The sequence below is a fragment of the Eptesicus fuscus genome, chromosome 13 (assembly GCF_027574615.1).
Source record: "Eptesicus fuscus isolate TK198812 chromosome 13, DD_ASM_mEF_20220401, whole genome shotgun sequence".
NCBI lineage: Eukaryota > Metazoa > Chordata > Mammalia > Chiroptera > Vespertilionidae > Eptesicus > Eptesicus fuscus.
Window position 1 is genome coordinate 53,902,519 of NC_072485.1, and position 21,884 is coordinate 53,924,402.

Sequence of the window (21,884 nt, forward strand, 5' to 3'; positions counted from 1 at the left end):
CCTGCAGTTTTTTCTACTGGAACATATTTTACAAGTCTCTTTTCAGGTTTTCTTCATTAAAACGCTCTCTTGCTATCAGGTGGGTACTAGATTTATCAGGGTGATCACTTTGTAAGTTATATAAATGTCAAATCACTATTTTGTACACCTGAAACTAATATAATATCGTATTTCAAGTATAATTGAAAAAATTTTAAAAACTACCTCTTGCTTATCTGAAATTGTTTACAATTCAGTAAGTTTAACTTTTATCTTGGAAAGCATTATGGTTCTCCAAAGTGAGGTTTTTAAAGTAAACTGACCCATTATAAGCACCATTCACATGGATAAACGCAGGCCTGGAGCTGGGAGAGAAGGCAGAGAAGGGATGCCCTGTCCAGACCTCCATCTGTGCTGCCAGTCTCGCCTCCAGAAAGCATGTGCACTATTTTAATTAGGCTACAATGTAAAAAATAGTTTTGAGATAATTTTAATATCTAATGCCTACATTTTATTTTACTCTTCTAAGAGGTAATTCTCATCCCATAATTATGAATATTAGTTTTCCTGGAAAAAATAGTCTATTCATAAACTAAAATACATTTATTTCTTTAGTAAATAAAAAATAAAAGAAAACCTACCCGAATTCTCTGCTAGCACATTTCAGAAAGTCACCATTTCACATATAAGGAAGTAACTTTCTTAATACATAAATACTATGAGCCCAAGACAATATTGAGGTTTTTTTACTTTAAAAACCTCACTTTGGAGAACTATAACTTTGGAAAGCAATGATGTATAATTATGTTAAACCTCTCTGTAATCAAAGATAAAGATACGTAATTTAAGTATAATCCTATTATAATTTTGTTTTGAGTTACTATTACTGGGGGGTAGGGGAATCCTTTAAGGAACTGCATTTAGTAACAACCCCACATTATAGCCATATGGATAAAATCTTAAACTCAGCAAAGAATGGTATTTAAGATTATTTTAAGGTATTTTGCCTGAATAACAACATAATACCTCAACTTCCAATTAAAAATATAAACCTAGCCATCTTGTCTCTCATTCACTTCTAACTAGACCAGTGGTTGGCAAACTTCGGCTCGAGAGCTACATTTGGCTCTTTGGCCCCTTGAGTTTTTAGCAAAGGCCAGCTTAGGAGTGCCCTAATTAAGTTAATAACAATGTACCTACGTATATAGTTTAAGTTTAAAAAATTTGGCTCTCAAAAGAAATTCCAATCATTGTACTGTTGACATTTGGCTCTGTTGACTAATGAGTTTGCTGACCACTGAACAAGACCTTCTTTTAAAGCCAACTATTGATTACATGGTTAGATTTGATGCGCAATTAACCCACAAACCCAAATGAGCAAAAAGCCCAGTGATGTGTAAAACCCAGGAGGCACCCTGCAAGGCTGACCTGGGGAACCGCTTCCTCCGCTCTCATTTTATGAAACAACTAGAGGCCTGATGCACGAAATTTGTGCATGGGCCTTGGCCCTGGCCCCCACACGCTGCCATGGCCACGGTCGTCGAAGGCCTCTGCCACCTCTGCCTCGGCCCCCCGCCTGCTTCAGCTTTGTCTGGAAGGAAGGACGTCCAGTCTAATTAGCATATTATTCTTTTATTATTATAGATGTGATCACCTCTGGAGATGAAAACTTTTGCCTGGGAACGTAGAACCAGGATCCCTGGAGGAACAAGAGTAAAAGAGCACTACATCGTGCTCCACAGCAAATACTGAGGTTATGAAAACAGAATCTACTTGTTGAAAGAAGAGGACATTACTAACAATAGAAACATAAAACTCAGGAAGAAACACTAAGAAGCACATGGATAGGCCTTAGCCTTTTTCATGCCATCTGCAAGTCTTCTGCTTTGTGTAGGACTTTGGTATAGGTAGTTTAGATGCAATTATTAGGCATGATATTCACCAGAGCAGAGTGTCTCTTTCCCTACCAAATATCTGAATACAGGATAAGCGTCCTAACATTGCCACAACCAGCTTGAACTTCAGGCTCTCAAATGCTGGATGCAGGCCTTTGCAAGTAAAATGTGATTTCCCAACTCTTTGTCATGCAGATGTGAAGTGGTGAAAGACATCCACCTTCCAGCTCTTCCCTGTTCTGTGGTTTCACAGTGCTGGGCTCTGCATACCCATTTGGCCATTTTAACCCAAAAGGATGAACTTTGGAAATCAAGAAGTTTAGCCGGTTTCAGACCCTGGTATGTCAGCTCTCCCAGGGTACAGAGATTACAATAATCCAAATGGCAATTTTTGATGTTTTGAAGCATGTGGGTCTGTTCTACTAATCTTACTCAAGATATTTAAGAAATGACAAAAATAAATTTAAATATTGAAGTATATTTACATTGTATGTAACGGACAAACAAAATTATATACATGTTTTTTCTTTCACATATTGGACACTGTAACTGCTGTGGTCCTGGCAAACCAGTAAACATGTAAACCCAAACTAGAAGTGCCATAAAATAAACTCCTTAAACAGGAAGTTCATGAGACCTTGGAAAGGTGATATCATGTGGTTGTTTCCTCCTTTTTTCCTTCTCTTTCTTTTTCTTGATGTTTCATCTTTTGTCCTTTCTTTCTTTTCTCCTTTTATTCCTTTTTCTGTCCTCTCTCTTAACTTTTCCGTTGGTAGAATCCTCAGTACCTGAATCTGTCTCGCTTCCAGAAGAGGAAGAAGAGTTGGAAACACACAGTCATCTGAAGAAAAAGATGTTGATCTTGGTGTTTCTGGTTTTGTTCCCCCCCCCCCCCCCCCCTTTGTTTGTGATTGTCTTCATGCTGGTCCTGCATCTTCAGGACTTGTGTGTGGGCACTTCTTCTTTTTTAAAAAATATATTTTTATTAATTTCAGAGAGGAAGGGAGAGGTAGAAACTCAATGAGAGGGAATCATTGATTGGCTGCCTCCTGCACGCCCCCTACTGGGGACCCAGCTGGCAACCTGGGCATGTGCCCTTGACTGGAATCCAGCCCTGGACCCTTGAGTCCCGCATGCAGGCTGACGCTCTACACACTGAGCTAAACTGACTAGGGCACTCTTATTCATGTCTACAAAACCTGCCTGCCTTGGTGAAAACTGTAGGGGAAAAGGCCTTCCTGGGTGGGCTCAGGCCGGGGGAGGGTGCCGAGGAACCAGGGCGGGGAGCGCCGGGCACCGCTGCTAGGCAGCCGGACCACCGGACCACGGGGCACTCTCTAGTTACCTTGCAATTTGCCTACACAAATTAGTTGTAATTTATTTCAGATGTGAAACCTGACCTCACACATTTCCGTTGCGTTCTGTGAGGATTTTAAGTCCAGTTACCATCCCTAACTTCATGGCAGCCAGGGCTACCGGGCCACAAGTCCCTGCCCGATGGGAGAGGTTTGCTGGGTGGCACTGCCCAGATGCGGAGGCGGAGGAACCTCAGAGGTAGAGCTGATGACGCGAGGCTGCCCTCCTGCCTCCAACCACTAGGATCAGGGCCTGGGAAGTTTTCCCGGCGCATTCCTTGTGAGGCTGCGGGTGGGGCAGGTTCACTCGGTGTTGGGTGTTGACGCAGGTGCTTCCAAGGCTGAGACCCCCAAGCCCCCCGAGGCTGCCGCGTGGAGGGGATCGCCGGGTGGGGACGCGGGAGCTTCCGAGGCTGAGACCCCGAGGCTGCAGGTGTGTGTGTGTGTGTGCGCGCGCCGGCGATCACTCCGTGGGGATTCTGGAGCTTCCGAGGCTGAGAACAGAGGCTGGGGCGAGGGGCGAGGGGCGAGGGGTGGGGAAGGGGGAGAGGGGTTCGCTTGGCGGGGCCGTGGGAGCTTCCCAGGCTGAGAACAGAGGCTGGGGCGCGGGGTGCGGGGTGCGGGAGGGGGAGAGGGGATCGCTTGGCGGGGCATCGGGAGCTTCTGAGGCTGAGACCCGGAGGCTGCCGTTTCCCAGGCTGAGAACCGAGGCTGCGGAGGGTGGGGCGGGTGGGGGGGATGGTGGGGGGTGGGGAGTGAAAGGAGTGAGGGGGTGGGGGGCGGGAAAGGCGTGCTCGGGTAAATCAAAAATCAGGTTGAAGGAGGGGCAGAAAGATGTAGAAGGCGCGAAGAAGCCACTCTTGTACCAAGAAAGTGAGCGCCCTAAGACGCGGACTGCGCCTTCCGACCAAGGACTTCCCTTTTTAGAAAGAAACTCGGCGAGCTGGTCCTCCTCAGCCATGACTGTCACCGGGACGGCGGCAGGCCGCAAATTTTGGGGCTTCCTTCGGCTGCTTCCAGTCCTGTGGTTCTGTGTCTTCCCCGCAGGTAAGGTGGGGTGGGGCGCGGGAGTGGTTGTCGCCAGGCACTCTCCCTGTTCATCTCCTTCCGGGATCCCGCCTGCCGTCCTCAGCCACCTGTACCTTAACAGTCCCCAGCTCTAAGCTCTCCTTTGTGGACTTGTAGGAATCAATTAAACGGATTTGAAAATTTCTAAGAAATTGCAAGAGACCAGAACAATCAAAACAATATTGAAAAGGAAGAACAAAGTGGGAGGATCTTATGAGTATTAAGGAGGGCCATGAACTAAGGGACTCTGTACAAGAGATGCCTCCGTACCCCCCCCCCCCCCCCCCCCCCCGCCAAAGGAGTTTGTTTTTGTGTATATATATATATATATATATATATATATATATATATATTATTATTGATTTTCCACAGAGAGGAAGGGAGAGGGATAGAGAGCTAGAAACATCGATGAGAGAGAAACATCGACCAGCTGCCTCCTGCACACCCCCCACTGGGGATGTGCCCGCCACCAAGGTACATGCCCTTGACCAGAATCGAACCTGGGACCTTTCAGTCCGCAGACCGACGCTCTATCCACTGAGCCAAACCGGTTTCGGCGTGTTTTGTTTTTTATAAAGGGTCAGGTAGAGTGCCTGCTACATAGTAAGCTCTTTTTAAAAAAATGTATTTTTATTGATTTTAGAGAGGAAGGGGGCGAGGGAGAGAGAGAAATATTAATGACGAGAGACTCATTGATCAGCTGCCTGCTACACGCTCCCTACTGGGGACCGGGTGGGGAAAGGAATTCGTTTTTGATTACAGGGTAGTGTCTGAGAGTACAAGGCCTAAGTTTTTTTTCAAGGTTCTCCCATAACTGAATTTTCTTATTTCCACAGACTTCTTGATAGTGGAGATGGAAGGGAAGAATCAGACTGTGTTGCTGAATGACAATGTCACCATCTCCTGCAAGGTCCCTGGTTCCACACCCCTGAACACCAACAGTACGGGTGTTATCTGGTATCTGAAGCACCAGGCGAATGAAACAGAGCATGAGGTGTTTGAAATGTATGGAAAACATCAAAAGGCGTTCAGACCCGGAGCCAGCGTGTCTCGAGCGGGGCTAGAGAAGGGGGACGTCTCACTGCACCTTCCTGGAGTCCAGCTGAGGGACGCAGGAGAGTACCGATGTAAGGTGGTGGTCACCCCCGAGGAGGCCCAGAAAACAGTCTTTCTAAATGTTTTGGGTGAGTGCCTGAGGCAGTGTCCTGCGCTTCCCATGGTGATGGGGCTTGGGGTAGAGATGTGGGTCAGTGAAGTAGAGCAGAAGTTTGGGCATGGGCCTTGGAGTTGGATAGACACGGGTTTAAGTTCTGGGCTTCCCTGGACGTCTGGACAACTTAGAGCAAGTTATTAATCACGCTGAACCTCAGTGTCCTTTTCTGTAAACAGATGTACTAGTACCTCTGTAAAGACCCTGTCTCCAGCCCTAGCCGGTTTGGCTCAGTGGATAGAGCGTGGGCTTGCGGAGCAAAGGGTCCCGAGTTTAAAAAAAGACCCTGTCTCCAAATACAGTCACAGTCTAAGAGAATGGGCTTAGGGCTTCAACACATGAATTTGGGGGTGGGGCCACAATGCAGCCTACAATGGGGGCAATGTCTCTGAGCCTTCAAAATTGTACTTAAGACTTCGAATGTTTTGTACATATTAATTAGGGAGATGGGAAAGTATATTAGGATTCATTTCCTCCGCAACTGACAGAAAGCCTAAAAAGATTTAAAAAAATTAATAGACTTTATTGTTTAGAACAGTTTTAGATTTACAGAAAAAATTGCAAAGATAGTAGTTTCTTTATGCTCCTGCCTGTGCACATACTGCTTTTTCTATTATTAACCTCTTGCATTAGTATGGTATATTTGTTGTAATTAATGAACCAATATTGATACATTTTTATTAATTAATGTCCATAGTTTATTCAGATAACCTTAGTTTTGACCTAATATCCCTGATAATTTTTCTTGTTCTAAAGGCTACTTTGAAAATCATAGAGCCATTCCAGTTTTCTTTAGATTAGGGTTAGTATGGTATATAAATCCCTTTACTTTTTGTTATTGTTGTTGTTAATTCTCACCTGAGGATATTTTTTCCATTGATTTCCTTTTTTAAAAAACAAAATTGGAGTTTTTATTATCAAGACAGTGTGGTATTGACCTAAGGATATGCATAGGTCACTGGGAGAATACGGGAGCCCTGTTGATGTGGTGGTAAAGTGGTGTGGAGGGGAAGCAGTCTATGATCTGATATTAAATCTCATTCTCTGAGTGGCCTGAGCCCCTAGGCTATGACCTTCAGAAGTGTGCCTGGGTGAGAAAGGAAGGTTATAGAGGGCTGAAGAGCTAATCATCATTCTCCTGGGTGAGCCAGGGCTCTGGCAAAGTCTTCCCACTTGAGAGCATTCTTTGTTATGGAGAACGCACTGGGTATATTTTTAAATGGTTACTTTTCCTCTCCCTTCTCCCCCAAACAGGAGGGAATTTTTCTTGGAACTGCAAGAACCTGAGGGGGGCGGCCTGGAAGGGGGTTCCTGGAGGTAAATCCCAGAAAAACCTTCTAAGACTGGCCTCCAGCCAATCCACCTTCATCCATGAGCCATTTGTCAGTTATAACTCCAGCACCTTCTGCTGTGGTAATAGGATTTTGGCTGTGGTTCTCCAATCTGCTTGTCTCTCTAGCTTTCAGGGTTGTGGTTGGCCCTGTCACCTCAGTTCTCTGATGGATCTAAGAAAAGTTGTTGATTTGCAGTTTGTTCAGTTCAGTGTTTTTTTCCCATTATGAGGATAGGAATGATGACTTCTAGTTCTTTACATGCCAGAGAGGAAACCAGAAATCAGCAAGTGCTTTTATTATTTTTAATTAAATTAATTAAATTTTATTGATGTTTTTCTTGATGTTAGAGAGAGAGAGGAAGGAAGATGGAGAGGGAGAGAAACATTGATGTTTGAGAAACATTGATTGGCTGCCTCCTGCACGCCCCCTCCTGGAGATCGAGCCTGCAACCAGGGCATGTGTCCTGACTGAGAATCAACTCGGCCACCTCTTGGTCATGGGATGACACTCAACCAACTGAGCCACACTGGCCAGAGCAACAGGGCCCTTTAAAAAGGTAGTTTATTTTTCTTTCACGAAAATGGAGCCAACTCTGGACAGGTAGGGTAGTTCTGTGATCATCTGGGACCCAGAGTCCTTTTATCTTGCCACTTTGGCATCCTCAACCTGTGTCTTTCACCTTGTGTTTGGAAATGGCCGCTCCATCTTGACCATGACATGGTCTTCCAGCCATTCTCCAGGAAGGAAGAAGGGGAGAGGGAGAGAAGGGCATAGTGTGTCAGGGCCAGCCTGATGGTTGAACCGGGCTGAGGTAGGTAGGTGGGAATTGAGAAAAGAAAGAAAGACAGGACAGCGGGATCGGGAGGACTACGAATCATCAAGAGACTGTAGTGAGTTTATTAATTGTGTAATGCCTTTTATACACAAAACACTGAATAGGAGGTCTGTGAAGAGGAATGTACTCTTTGTTCCTCTTAATCTCTAAGGGAGAGACAGAGCAGGATAAATTCTTGGTACAGAAAATCAGGCACAGAAATATGACTGCTTTGGATTTATTGTATGTTTAGCAATTTTACTATGAGATGAACCATTAATAAAAGTTTTTTGTTAATACTTTAGGAATAGTCTTTTGTCTAGTACAATTAAGTTTTTATGAATACTTATTTTAATTAGCTAATTTAAATTAATCTGAAATATAGCTTAATTTATTTATTAACTTTGCTTGTCCTAGATTATGGACAATAAATGACATTAAGTTTCTGTTATTAATCTTTGATTTTATATAAAACTTATTAGAGAGGAAAAATATAAATTATTTACCTTAGTTTAAAAGGCTAAGCATATAGACTTTTAATTATAATTCTTATAATATTTGAAGGAAACCTTTTATTTCCTTTTAAAATAATCTTCAGGCTACAGAGAGTTTTATTTAAGAATCTTTGTCTTTCTTTTTACAATAGGTAACCTTTAAGGCTGTAGTTTGAAGGTTAAGCCTACAGGCGACTAGCTAGCTATATTATAAGTACTTTTATAGTAAGGCTGACTACTAATTTACATTTAAATTTAATATTTTAACAACAATCTTAAGTTTACCCTGTAAATATTAATGGAAAGGATTATTTGTATCCCTGAGCATTCCTCGTGTTAGGCTGGATTTAGATATAGGGCAGCTGCTGTTAGCCACGTCTGTTATCTGGGTCCCGATCTGAGCTGGGCCAAGTCTCTATTACCTGGGTCCCAATCTGAGCTGGGCATGGGAAGTGTAAAGTAGTTATGGGGGCAGGAGACCTCCCTTAGAAGGGGCGAGTGTTCAAGCCCCTGTAATATTGGGGGGTTGAGGATCTGTGCCCTACCTTTGTTGACCCCCAAGTTCTCTCCTGATGGCCCCTTTGCGACTGTGCCTGTCTTAGGTTGTTCCTTCCCTGAGGAATCTTACCCATCTCTGGCTAACCAGCCATCTTCCGGGGCCAAGCAGGGTGATGTGAGGTTCAGTTCTGTCTCCTTGGTAGCCTATGCCTCTGTGGCCTCCACGCCCAGCACCTGCCTTGTGATCTCTTCGCCTGCTGGCGGGGCCTCGGTATTGATCACATATCTTGGGGAACCCAGGTTTCTTCTCCATGGAGGGCCCAGCTCACGCCATTGGGCGAGAGACAGATCTATGGTACCAACCACTATGAGGCTTCAACCTCAGTATGAATAGAGAGCTCAGGTAACAGCTGTGGTCAATTGGATTGTGAGAAGAGGGTCCCTCTTGGCAAAAAGTGTAAGAAGGGCCAATGTAGAATGCTCAAGTGCTCTCCTAGGGGGCCCTCTAGACAGTGGAAGGGATGAAATCCTTTTATGTCCTTTTAAATTGCTGCTAAATATTCAAAGAATTAGTTTGTAAGTTTGTTTGGGATAAATGTACAATATGCTGTTGTAAAATATTAAAAATTATAATGACATTGTAGAATAATATTATGTAAGGATATTCTTTGCGCTGGGTGTGACAATTTAATTTTAAACTGGCTGTTAATTTCTTTTTGTATAGACAAGGTCTTAGTAACTTTCTTAGTATACTTAATTAAATTGCTTACAAAGACATTGGCTTTTCTTTAAGCTGAAAACCTTGATTATAATTTAATAAGCTAATTTATTTAAGTAATTAAAGTAGGTATGTTTATTTAAAATAAAGTAAATTTACATCTGATTTTATAAAACGCAAATGTTGCCCCGCCTCTAGCTTAATGCAGGCGGCTACATAAAGTTAGACAGTAAATGGTGGCTTCTAATCTGTTCCTAGGTTTTACTTGGATTTAATTATTTAAATATTGGTTTCTTATGTAACTTAATTTATATGAAACCTTGATTATATTTTAAAAGGCTAATTTATAAAGTAACTTAAATAGGTATCTTTAATTAAAAAGTAAAGAAACTTATCTAGTAAAACTTATAGGTCTGATACTTTATTGGTCTGATTTAAAAGTATGGCTTTTGTCTTTCTAGAAATTCTACTGTTGTTGAAAATTTGGATTTATTTAAGAAATATATTGTTTTTGCCCTTCTTACAGGCGAAAACTTATAACATTTAATATATATGTATAAGTAAAATATATTAACTTTTATTTGATAAAGCTTTCCATGCAATTTCAAGTATTACTCGGTTTAATTAAAAAAATATTTCTTTTAAGAGAGAACAGACTTTTGAAAAAAATTTCAGGGCCCAATGAAATGTCTAAAAGTCACTCTCAGTCTTGAAATAACTTGGAAAGATTAAACATATATATATGTATATATTTATATATATGCTTTAAAGATTATATACCTAAATTATCTTTTTTAAAAAATATATTTTATTGATTTTTTACAGAGAGGAAGAGAGAGGGATAGAGGGTTAGAAACATCAATGAGAGAGAATCATCCATCAGCTGCCTCCTGCACACCCGCACTGGGGATGTGCCCACAACCAAGGTACATGCCCTTGACCGGAATCGAACCTGGGACCCTTCAGTCCGCAGGCCGATGCTCTATCCACTGAGCCAAACCGGTTTTGGCAGTATACCTAAATTATCTTAAAAATATCAGTTACATTTAAACTGGATTATAGAATTAATCCTCTTTTTAAAATCAGACCAATAACTAATATTTTTTAAGTTCCTAATTATTAGAGAAAATATAACATTTTATTTTTTCAAAAATATATTTTTATATTTTAGGTATATAATTACTATATTTATATAATTTCTCCTAATTCAATATGTACTTTAAACTTTCAGAGCTTGTAAGTCAAATATTTTTAGTAGTTCTTAGATTGATAACACTTTTATATTCTTAAGAATAAATTTCTAAAACACAAGATATAATCAATTAATAGCTTCAATTCTGTCCTTTAGATTTTTCTCATGAGGCAAATTTAAACTTTACTTTTTATTTGCCAGTAGCTCTGGAAAACTAGGTTTGGTTTATTCAAATGTAAATTGCTACATTCTTTAAAATGGCTATTGGCAGGAGACTGACCTGTCTGCTGGGGGAAAGGCAAGCAGCCTTCTTCCTCTATTAATAAAGGGCGTAGCCAGTTACCTGGGCTACTTAGATCTTTATAATCAATACATTATTTATCTGTATTTTAACAATTTCTTTGAGATTCTAGAATAAATTATAATTATTTTAAAGCATTACTTTGGATAAATTCTATGACAGAGACAAATTTACTTATTTTCTTGAAGGTTATAAAAGTTAACTTTTTAACACCCTTTATTAGTATTTTAAAAACAACTCTTTATTATGGAAATCCGAATCTTGTTGGAATCAGTTTGAATTTCTTTCCTTTAGATCAAATTCGATATATATATATATATATATTTTTCCTTTTTTCTTAGGAAAAAACTAGTCTTTGGTTTTTCATTTCTGTAGCCCTTGTAAAGAATTAAGTCTAGTTCAAGACCTATCTAATATCCGAAATCAGACAGTGTGCACATTTTGCCTTATACTAGCTTTCTCTTTACACGTGTACAGATATCCCAGATGCATTTCTAAATTTTTAAAACTTTTTTATGGCGAGAAAGAAAACTTTTAATTTAACATACTAGGAGAGTGGACTTCTATATTGAATCCCCACATGTCTCCCTCTCCCACATCCTGCTTACTTCAGGGGAAGCATTAGCAACAGATCTGGCCACATTTCTTTTCATGCTTAAAAGATAAACAGATCTCAAATTTTTTCTTTCTTTTTTGCTTTCTGAAGTAATAACTCACACCCAATTTGGTCAAGATTTGCATTTCCCTTCAAATTCTCTCATAATTTTTAAACAAGGCATTAAGTAATCTTATTGCAACTAATCTTATTGTGGGAGAGCAGATAGCCCTGCCCTCTCCTGCCTCCTTTGAATTTCTCCATACCAGAGGCAGTTTCAGCAGTGGAGTTCCACTTATTACAGATTTTAAATTCCATACACACACTAAGATTCTAATTTGAACAAGAAACAACATTATTTTGTGATCACATAGACTTCAACATTTGCCTCTAAAGGGCACTTTTACTTTTTCCCATGCTTTACTCCTGACTATCAATAAATTGCTCCTCCTTTACCTTATCGAGTGCACTCTTTATCTGGAGGAGTTCCTCACCATCTGCTTCCCAAGTCCTCAGGTGTCTGTTCGGGGTGCCAATTGTCAGGGCCAGCCTGACGGTTGAACCGGGCTGAGGTAGGGAGGTGGGAATTGAGAAAAGAAAGGACAGCGGGATCTGGAGGACTACGAGTCATCGAGAGACTAGTGAGTTTATTAACTGTGTAATGCCTTTTATACACAAAACACTGAATAGGAGGTCTTTGTAGAGGAATGTACTCTTTGTTCCTCTTAATCTCTAAGGGAGAGACAGAGCAGAAAGACAAATTCTCGGTACAGCAAATCAGGCAGAGTCTCAGTACTGAAAACCTCAGTAAATAGTTACAGACTTCTTGGTAAGCCATGAAAGGGTTGCTCTCATTCTACTGATAATCGCCATCCAAACAAGCCTGGGAAAACTGTGTGGGTAGAGGACAGCCTTGCTAGTCCCTCCGGGTGCAAGGACCGTGCCAGCTTACACCCGGTCTCCAACAATAGTGCTTTTCTTTAAAGACCCTTGTTCTTTAAGGGTACTTCCTTGAGGTTGCTCTTCCTACTTCTGATTCTATCTGAACTAGTAGTCCCTGAGTTCACATGGCTACACCAGCTGAAGTGGAGGTTGGGAGATATAGCTTTAACTTGGAATTGTCATTGAAGAACGGACAGCGGTTTCCACCACAGCAGTGTTCCAAAGCTTTGCTCCCATTCTCAGAGGTGTCTATGACATCAAGTGGCTTAAGAAACTCTGCTTTACAAAATGGCTGTGAGAGTCTGGGTCATGGTCTATCAGCATCACATCGGCACCGGGATTATGTAGGCTAAGCAGAATCTCATTCGCCTCACTCACCCTTCCTGAAGGCTTGATATGGGTCAGGCTTTGAACTGATAATAAGCTAGTCCCAACCTACCCTCAAATCATGACTTCTCTTCCCTGGCAGCTTCCCCAGAGTGCACCTTGTTTCCAGAGCAAGCCATGGTGAAAGATGATGGCAACAAATATATTTTGTGTAAGGCACGTGGGTTCTACCCAGAGAACATTATCATAACATGGTATACGTGGACCCAGGAGAACCTGCAGGGGCAGGAGATTTCTGAAGGTATCACCACTGGTCCAGCCATCAAGAATGAAGACGGCACATTTAACATCACCAGCCGTTTGAGGCTAGAACACATTGTGACCACCTGCCAATGTGTGATAAGACACATATCCTTGTCCACCTCCTGCAGGTTGAACATCACCCAATCTTGGAGAGGTAAGCATCCTCAAATGTTTCCCTTACTCTTCACCTTGAGGGGGTATAACGTAACACTCAGGTTCCTAGTTAGTCCAGGCCAAGATGGGGGCTAATGGGGAAGGAGAGAAAGCTTGGTTTGGCCTACTTCAGCCCCAGAGTCAGCAGTCCAGACTAGGTCCCTACGCCAGGGTGGATGGCCTAATAGGTGGAGAGTGGTGACAAGAGTCCTCAGGGTTGCTGTTAACTTATGGCCCCTTAAGGAGCTGGGAGGTCTATGACCTGGAATAGGAAGCCTGTCAGCTTTGAGGAGAAAGGAGATAGGATCCTGTCCATGCCCCCTGAGGATAGGGGTCTATCAGGGGCCAGAGACCCAACCCTACCAGCAACTCTTCTGGCCAGGCTCCAGGGCCACTGCAAACTGTTGGCTGGTAGAGGTCAAATCAGGAGTTCTGTGCCCAAGCTGGGGAGTCCATAGTAGGGAGTCCTGCAAATGCCAAGGCCTTTCCCCAGGCACACTAGATCCTGAGCTCAAGATAATACAGCTCACTACAGATCACCCCCTGCTGGTGGGGTGGGGTTAATTGAGCTCATATCTTGGTTTCCATGGTCATGGCTCTGGTCCTGGGTGGGGATGATCCTGCAGGTCAAATGCATCTGCCTAGAGCTGAGAGGGGTTAGGGAGGCAGGGGCTGACTGGTTTTGCCAGATGGGGCCTCAGGTGGCCCTGGAGGGAGAGAGGAATTGTTTTTGGAAGCAAGGGCCAGGGTTGTGTACGAGTGTGGTGTATGTAGAATATGTGTGGCACATGGGAAATAAGGAATTGAAATATGCTTTATGTGTATAATCTCTCATATAAAAGGCCCATGGCCGTCACATCATAATGCTGTCAGAACCAAATGAGCATGGGCTGGGGGGAGGGTGGGGAGAGACAGGGGGCGGGGCATGATCTACTGGCGGTGAAGGGCTGGCCAGCCAGCTGAGGCAAGCAGAAGCGAGCTACCTGCGTATGATTTTGTGTGCACTGGGCCTCTAGTATAAGGTGACCAGATTTTAACATTTGTAAAGCGGGACACCATTGACCAGGGGGTGGGGGTGGGGAGGGGGGAGCGGAGGGTGGTTCTTGATTAAAAATTTGGTCTATATGGAGCAACAAAAATTTTCATAGAAGGCAAAAATAGTATTGTAATATATTTTTTTAAATTTCAACATAAGTACAATTTACAAATATAATAAATAAAAAATTATGTATAGTATTATTTTATTCTTTGTCATATTTCTCATTTGAGTGAATTTTTTTTAGTAGATTGCTGTCATTGTTTAAAAGGTCATGAATTTGCCGTAACGTAAGTCATAAGTGTCACTTTCAAGGCTGGCGCTAGACTTTTTGCCGCTACTATAAAATATAAATAATACGAGTACTGTCTGCTAAATTCAAGAAAATTTATGTATTTATGAAATAAATAAATAAATTACTTACCTAAATTATCTGAATAGCTGATTTGTAATGACATCACTTGTTTAACTAGCTTACTAGCACGCAGTACGATGTGTATCGTCTGAGAGACAGTTACAAAATGTTTTCGTCGTTGCCAATCCCAAAAAATGCCATTGTTCATTAAGTCCAAACAACGGTGGTCGAATTCTAACAACTGATCAACAATGCGAACTTTGATAAGCAGTTCTCGATAATCAGTTCTCAACAATTATTTGTTATTATGAAAGTTTAACATTATAAAATTAACAAAAATAGTATAAAACTCATATCCTGGCTAAATAGCCACATGGCCACCGAAAACCGTATATTCCCTTCCCGTTCTCCCGCCGTTCCCTAGCTTGTCGTGCATTCTTTCCAAAAATCGGGACTTTTTTAAAAAGCCGCGGGACGCGGGACAAATTGTTAAAAATCGGGACTGTCCCGCCAAAAGCGGGACGTCTGGTCACCTTACTTTAGTATAATAAAAGAGATTTGTGTTGGGGACTTATGGCTGCTATAATAAATTGCCACAGACTGGGTGGCTGATAATTTCTCACGGTTCTGGAGGCTGGAAGTCTGATATCCGTGTGCCAGCATGGCTGGGTGAGGGCTTCCTTCTGGGTCACAGATTCCTTGTGTCCTCACATGGTGGTGGGGATGAGGGAATCTCTAGGGCCTCTTATATAAGGGCACTAATTATTCACCAGGGCTCCTCCCTCATGACCTAATGATATCCCAAAAGCTCCACCTCCTAATACCATCACATTGGGTATTAGGATTTCAACGTATGAATTTTGGGGGGACACAGATATTCAATATATAGCAGTGTATAGTGATGTAAGATGGTGTAGTGTGGAAGCTTTGGACATATGCACGGCATACATATGTGGTAGGTGGTGTTCCATATTGCCCTGTATTTCTGGAAGGTGCTAAACACACTATTTGATGTGTGGAGGTGTATGTGATAGGAATGACAAGAAGTGTGGCAGAGGATTGGTGGTCATATCTATGACAGGGAAATGACACACCACCACAGATATTTTAGCAGTGGTTGTGTGGTTACTTTGGTCCTGGCCCGTAGGTTTCCTTTTAATGTTTGCCTCCTCTTTCTGCAGGATCTGAGATGGGAAATGCCTGGAAAACTACTGCGATTTATATTACTATTGTTGTTGGTATTGTAGCACCAGCAGCAGCACCAGCAGTAGCAGCAACAGTAGCAGCAGCAATCATTGGACTGATTTGTTGTTTCAAAAAAAGGTAAGAGTGATGCCAAAGCAAAGTTTAGCCCTGTGTTTTGGACTTGGCTCTGGGAGTTCAGGGGCCTTTGTCAGTGGGTGATATTTGAGAGTTCTCAGGATCGATGCCAGAGGAATCTGAGTGTGGTGTGTGTGTGTGCTGTGTGGCTTTTTCTGATGCTGTGTCAGGGAAGAGCGTTCTCATTAGATCCATCTGTGGTAGCTGCGACTCTGGGGAGCTGCACTGTAAGGCCCCTCTGCCTCTTCCTGACATGCAGTCTCACTGAGAACCAGACCTCACTGTATTCGTTCAGGCCAGGCCTCCGAACTGTGTATGGGCTGCAGTGTTGTTCTCACACATAGAACCACAGCTCAGAGAGGGGAATTCCTTCCCCAGGTGCTCACATTTAGTTAACAGCTTAAAGGGATAGCTTACAACCAGATTTCACCATTAAATCAAGAATTTCTAGCCCTCATTGGTATTTCCAAACTAAGACAGGTTCCCAAACATTTATCTTGACTGTGGTCAAAACAGCAAATAAAACAGCTCAAGGTAAAGAAGTCTGAGAGACAAGTGTAAACATGTTGCTTAAAATGGTTCTAGATATAAATTGCCCTCAATTTTTTTTTTTTGGGGGGTGGGGGCGAGGGGAGAGCGCCTCCAAGGCAGAATCTGTGCAATAGCTAATACATCTCATTAGAAATGCTGGTGTATGGTCCAGGGGAAATCACTTTATAGAGCTGGTCTTCCACGTGGTTTTTAAAATTTATCCTTCTATTGAAGTTTTTAGGTCAATTATGTATGTTGACTAAATTTACAAATAAACTTGTTTAGCCAACTAAAAAAAAACAACAAAGAAATGCTTTAGGAAAATTAGAATAATCAATCAAGAAAAAAGGCCTTTTATCCAAAGTTCCCCTACTGATTCTTGGGACATTTTCTTCTTTTTTTAAAAAAAAGTATTTTTATTGACTTCAGAGAGGAAGGGAGAGAGAGATAGAAACATCAATGTTGAGAGAGCAACATTGATTGGCTGTCTCCTGCACACCCCCCATTGGGAATCAAGCCCACAACCCAGGCATGTGCCCTTGACTGGAATTGAACCCAGGACCCTTCAGTCCGTAGGCCAATGCTCTATACAGTGAGCCAAACAAGCTAGGACGGGACATTTTCTTCTGATTGGATTTAGGCCAATGCGAAAACTGGATATAAAGTGATTTTAAAATGATTCTTGTGATATTTGTGAATGTTCTCATATTTCTGGCCTTGCTCTGGCTTCTGATATCTAGTACTGTCACTGTTAGCAGACATTTCACATTGAAAAAAGAGACTACTAAAGCCTTCATAAGCATTCTGGATTCTGTCGTGGTTTGTAATGAAGGCTCCAGGCCTCCAACCTTCTCTAATATTTATCCTTTGCCATGTAACTTTTTAAAAAATATATTTTTATTGATTTCAGAGAGGAAGGGAGAAGGAGAGATAGACAGAAACATCAATGATGAGAGGCCATGTAACTTTTCAGTGCCCTCCAATCATGGGCTTCCCCTTAACATAGGGCTCAACCTTGTGGCTTGCACTGGCCAATAGAATGAGACAGAAGTGAAAGAGGCCTTGTGTATTTCCATTTGCTTTCTTTTGTGCTGACATTAGTGAGAGGAGGACACTTCTAAGCTAGCCTGAGGGGAGACGAGAGACACTGAAGCCAGCGCTAGTTGCTCTAGAGGAGGTCAGTCTACAGTAAGACCTCACCTAACATCATGCCTAATTTCTGCAACTTTAAACAAAACGACATGTAATAAAGCTAATTTTACTATAGGCTATTTGATATAAACAAGAGGCAAGTTCCTATGGCATCTCATCAACATTATAATGGGAGGACATTGACCAAAACCACATTTTTTTTTTTTTTGAGAACCAGCTATAGATTAGATGACAGTCATCCAGTTCCTAGACATGTGAACAAATCTAGCTGAGATCATCACCATCAACAGGGTCAACTCGCGAATGTGTGAGAAATAAATATTTATTCTTTTAAAGCCACTGTTTTAGGCTTGCTTGTTATATAGCGAAAGCTAACTGATACAGCTCCTTGGAGAGCTGAGTTTTGACCCAAAGTGGTTGCTCTAGAGCTGTGAGAGAGTCTGCTATGAAGCATGCACCCAGGTCACATGTTCTACCTGTGCCATCTCAGGAATCTGCTGCTATCCTCACCCCAAGGAGGTCCAGCCAGTGCCTGAACAAAGCAGGAGTCTTTGGAGCTCTCTGTTGGAGTGGCCTCAGAGATGCACTATAATCTGAAACTCTTGCTTCCCAATCCTTTCTCCTTCCTCCCTTCACAGATATCAGATCTACGTCATGATCTAAAGCAGTGGTTCTCAACCTTTCTAATGCCGTGACCCTTTAATATAGTTCCTCATGTTGTGGTGACCCCCAACCATAAAATTATTTTTGTTGCTACTTCATAACTGTAATTTTGCTACTGTTATGAATCGTAATGCAATTATCTGTGTTTTCCGATGGTCTTAGGCTCTACAGCAGTGTTTCTCAACCTGTGGGTCACGAGACAGGTTGAGAACTGCTAGCAGGGTCGCCTAGAACCATTGGAAAACACAGATATTTACATGTCGCGACCCACAGGTTGAGAACCGCTAGCAGGGTCACCTAAGACCATCGGAAAACACAGATATTTACATTATGATTCGTAATAGCAGCAAAATTACAGTTTTGAAGAAGCAACGATAATAATTTTATGGTTGGGGGTCACCACAACATGAGGAACTGTATTAAAGGGTCGCGGCATTAGAAAGGTTGAGAACCACTGATCTAAAGGCTTCCCTCACCTACTTCTGTGCCCTCTTTCATAGGTACTACTCCCAATAACTCTCTCCTATTTCTAACATGTCTAGAAAGCGGCTTCTCAGAAGACACGAACTACCACAAGAAAAGCCTGAAGAATTGAAACTCGGTGCTTTCACTGAGGTGCATTCATGATGTCTTCAGTTGGAGGAGCACTGGAAAATCGGCAGTTCTTACACAGACAGATAACAGAAACCACACGCTTTCTCAGAGAATGTGTAAGTAATTGACTTACTTTTCCCGATGACTGCCAGAGCCTCCTCAAGAGTATACTGTTCAAGCTGCCCTCCTGGATAGCCTCTGGCCAATCATCTCTTTCCAAGAACAGGAGAAAGCAACACTTTCCAAAGAAGATATACAAATGGCCAGCATGGGTATAAAAAGGTGCTTAACATCATTAATACTCAGGGAAATGCAAAGCAAAACAATGAGACATCACCTCATGCCTCTTGGAATGTCTACTATCAAAAAGACAAGAAATAAAAAGTAGTGGTAAGGATATGATCAAAAGGGAAGACTTGGGTACTGTTGGTGGGAATATAAATGGGTACAGCCATTATAGAAAACAGTATGGAAGTTCCAAAAGAATTAAAAATGGAACTACTATATGATCCAGCAATTTTACTTCTGGGTATTTATCTGAAGGAAAGGAAAATTCTAACTTGAAAAATTATCTGTACCTCCATCTTTATTGCACCATTACTTACAATAGCCAAGATAATGGAATCAACTTGTGTCATCAATGGATGAGTGGATAAAGAAAATGTGATACACTCCTACACACACAGTCATGTGCCACTTAACAAAGGGGATGCATTCTGAGAAATATATTGCTAGGCAATTTCATTGTTGCATTAACATCATTTATTATACTTACACAAACCTAGATGGTATACTAGTAGCCTATTGCTCCTGTAGTCAGTCAGACTATACTAAAATCATAAAACAATATGAGACCAAATCAAGCAGAAGAGAAAATGATATCAAGAGATACAGTCAACAGGCTAGGCTGCTGTTAGTATAACTCCACATACTGTTTTTCAGAAAATGTATTTTTATACCTAGAAAGAGTACACTCTAAAATAGCAGTAAAAGGCCCTGGCCAGGTGGCTCAGTTGGCTGGAGTGTTGTCCCATACACCAAAAGGGTTGTGGGTTCAATTCCTGGTCAGGGCACATACATAGGTTGCAGGTTTGATCCTTGGTTGGGGCAGGTACAGGAGTCAACCAATCAATGTTTCTCTCCCACATCCATGTTTCTCTCTAAAATCAATAAAAACATATTCTCAGGTGAGGATTACAAAAAGTGCAATAAAAGTATAGCATAGTAAATACATGAGCCAGGAACAATCGTTTATTATCGTTATCAAGTATTTTGTATTGTGCATAATTATATACACTTTTGTATGACTGGCAGCACAGTAGTTTGTTTACACCAGCATCACCACACACCTGTGAATAACGCATTGTGCTACAATGTTAGGATGGCTGTGACTCCCCAGGTGAGAGGAGGTTTTTAGCTCCACTATGAGCTTATGGGTTCACTGTTGTATAAGTGGTCAGTCCATTGTTCCTCGAAACATCATAATGAGGCATATTACTGTGCACACAATGGAATATTATTTAGGCATAAAAAAGGAAATCTTGCAATCCGTGTCAACATGATGGACCTTAAAGGCAGTATTTTAAGTGAAATAAGAGAAAGATATGTATGATCTCACTTATATGTGAATCTAAAAAAGTACCCTCTCCCCCCCCACTTCTCGCCCCAATGAGCTCATAGATACAGAGAACAGATGGGTGGTTGCTTGAGGTTGGGGACAAGAAGGGGGAGAAATGGGTGAAGGGGATCAGAAGGTACACACTTAGAGTTTTATTTATTTATTTATTTATATTTAAAAAAAATATTACATTGAATTTTCACAGAGAGGAAGAGAGAGGGATAGAGAGTTAGAAACATCGATGAGAGAGAAAGATGGATCAGCTGCCTCTTGCACACCCCCCCACTGGGGATGTGCCGGCAACCAAGGTACATGCCCTAGACCGGAATCAAACCTGGGACCCTTCAGTCCGCAGGCCAACGCTCTATCCACTGAGCCAAACCAGTTTCGGCTGGACTTTGAGTTTTAAATAAGTCATGGGGGTGTGATAGCACAGTGACTCGAGTTAATAATGCTGTATTGCATATTTGAAAGTTGCTAAAAGTAAATCTTAAAAGATCATCATAAGAAAAATATTTGTAACTGTATGGTGATGAATTTAAATTAGATTTATTGTGGTGTGGTGATTATTTTGCAAAACATACAAATATCAAATTTTATCTTGTGTACTTGAATCTCATATAATATTGTAGAGGGCCCCCTGGGAAGACACATGGACATTCTTTAGATTGCTGTTGATTAAGCCCAAGATATTTGAGAGTCATGTCAGTTGCACACCGCCCCAGGAGTGCGGAGGTGTTGTCATTTCCTGGCTTACCTTTGTCTAGGTTCTGGAAGAGGGCTTTGAGATGTGGAACCAGTCTAGCACAGGAAAAGAGGAAATGAAATAGACCTGGGCCCTCCCAAGCTCCTTTAATCTTAAGTTTTTCAGTGAACCCGCCTTGTATATGGGAGTATAAATAAATGTGCTGCGTGGCTCAGGAGTCGTCTGTCTCTCCAGCAGAGGAGGTCAGTGACCCACCTGGGACCCAGCTTGCATCTACTCTGTGTCTCTCTTTATTTCTTTATTTCTCAATCCCTGGACGCCTCTATCAAGAACCAGTTTCATCTCTCTCCATGCTGGCCACGGAAAAGGGAGATCCCCGCCGCATCAGGCCCCCGCATAATATATGTCAATTATACCTCAAATAAAAAAGAGGGTGCGGGGAAAGCAATATTTACTGGCTGCAGATTGTGACCAGTTTCCATTTCATATTCTATTTATGTTCAGTAAGTTCAATCTGTACATGTCAGTATATGAATAAAAATATTCCCCTTTATTAATGGCTGAGTTATTCTTTGATAGAAAATAAGTGACTTATCCCCTATCTCATGATTAGTAAAGAGTGGAGCTTGGATTTTTAAATCAATATACCATACTAGAGGCCCGGTGCACAGGATTCGTGCACTGTTGGGGTGTGGCCTGTGAGGATAGGCCCGGTGTGGGAGCACCTCTCA

The 21,884-nt window shown here is 41.9% G+C and overlaps 1 protein-coding gene across 1 annotated transcript in view; it reads left to right on the forward strand.

Annotated features, from left to right (window-relative positions):
- Positions 1–19,573, forward strand: part of LOC129151057 (natural cytotoxicity triggering receptor 3 ligand 1-like) — a 46,427-nt gene extending 26,854 nt beyond the window's left edge. Inside the window, exon 5 of the mRNA XM_054724574.1 lies at positions 18,778–19,573. Coding sequence (XP_054580549.1) covers positions 18,778–18,862 — 85 coding nt within the window. The 3' untranslated portion in view covers positions 18,863–19,573. The remainder of the gene's footprint in view (positions 1–18,777) is intronic.
- The last annotated feature ends 2,311 nt before the right edge of the window (positions 19,574–21,884 follow it).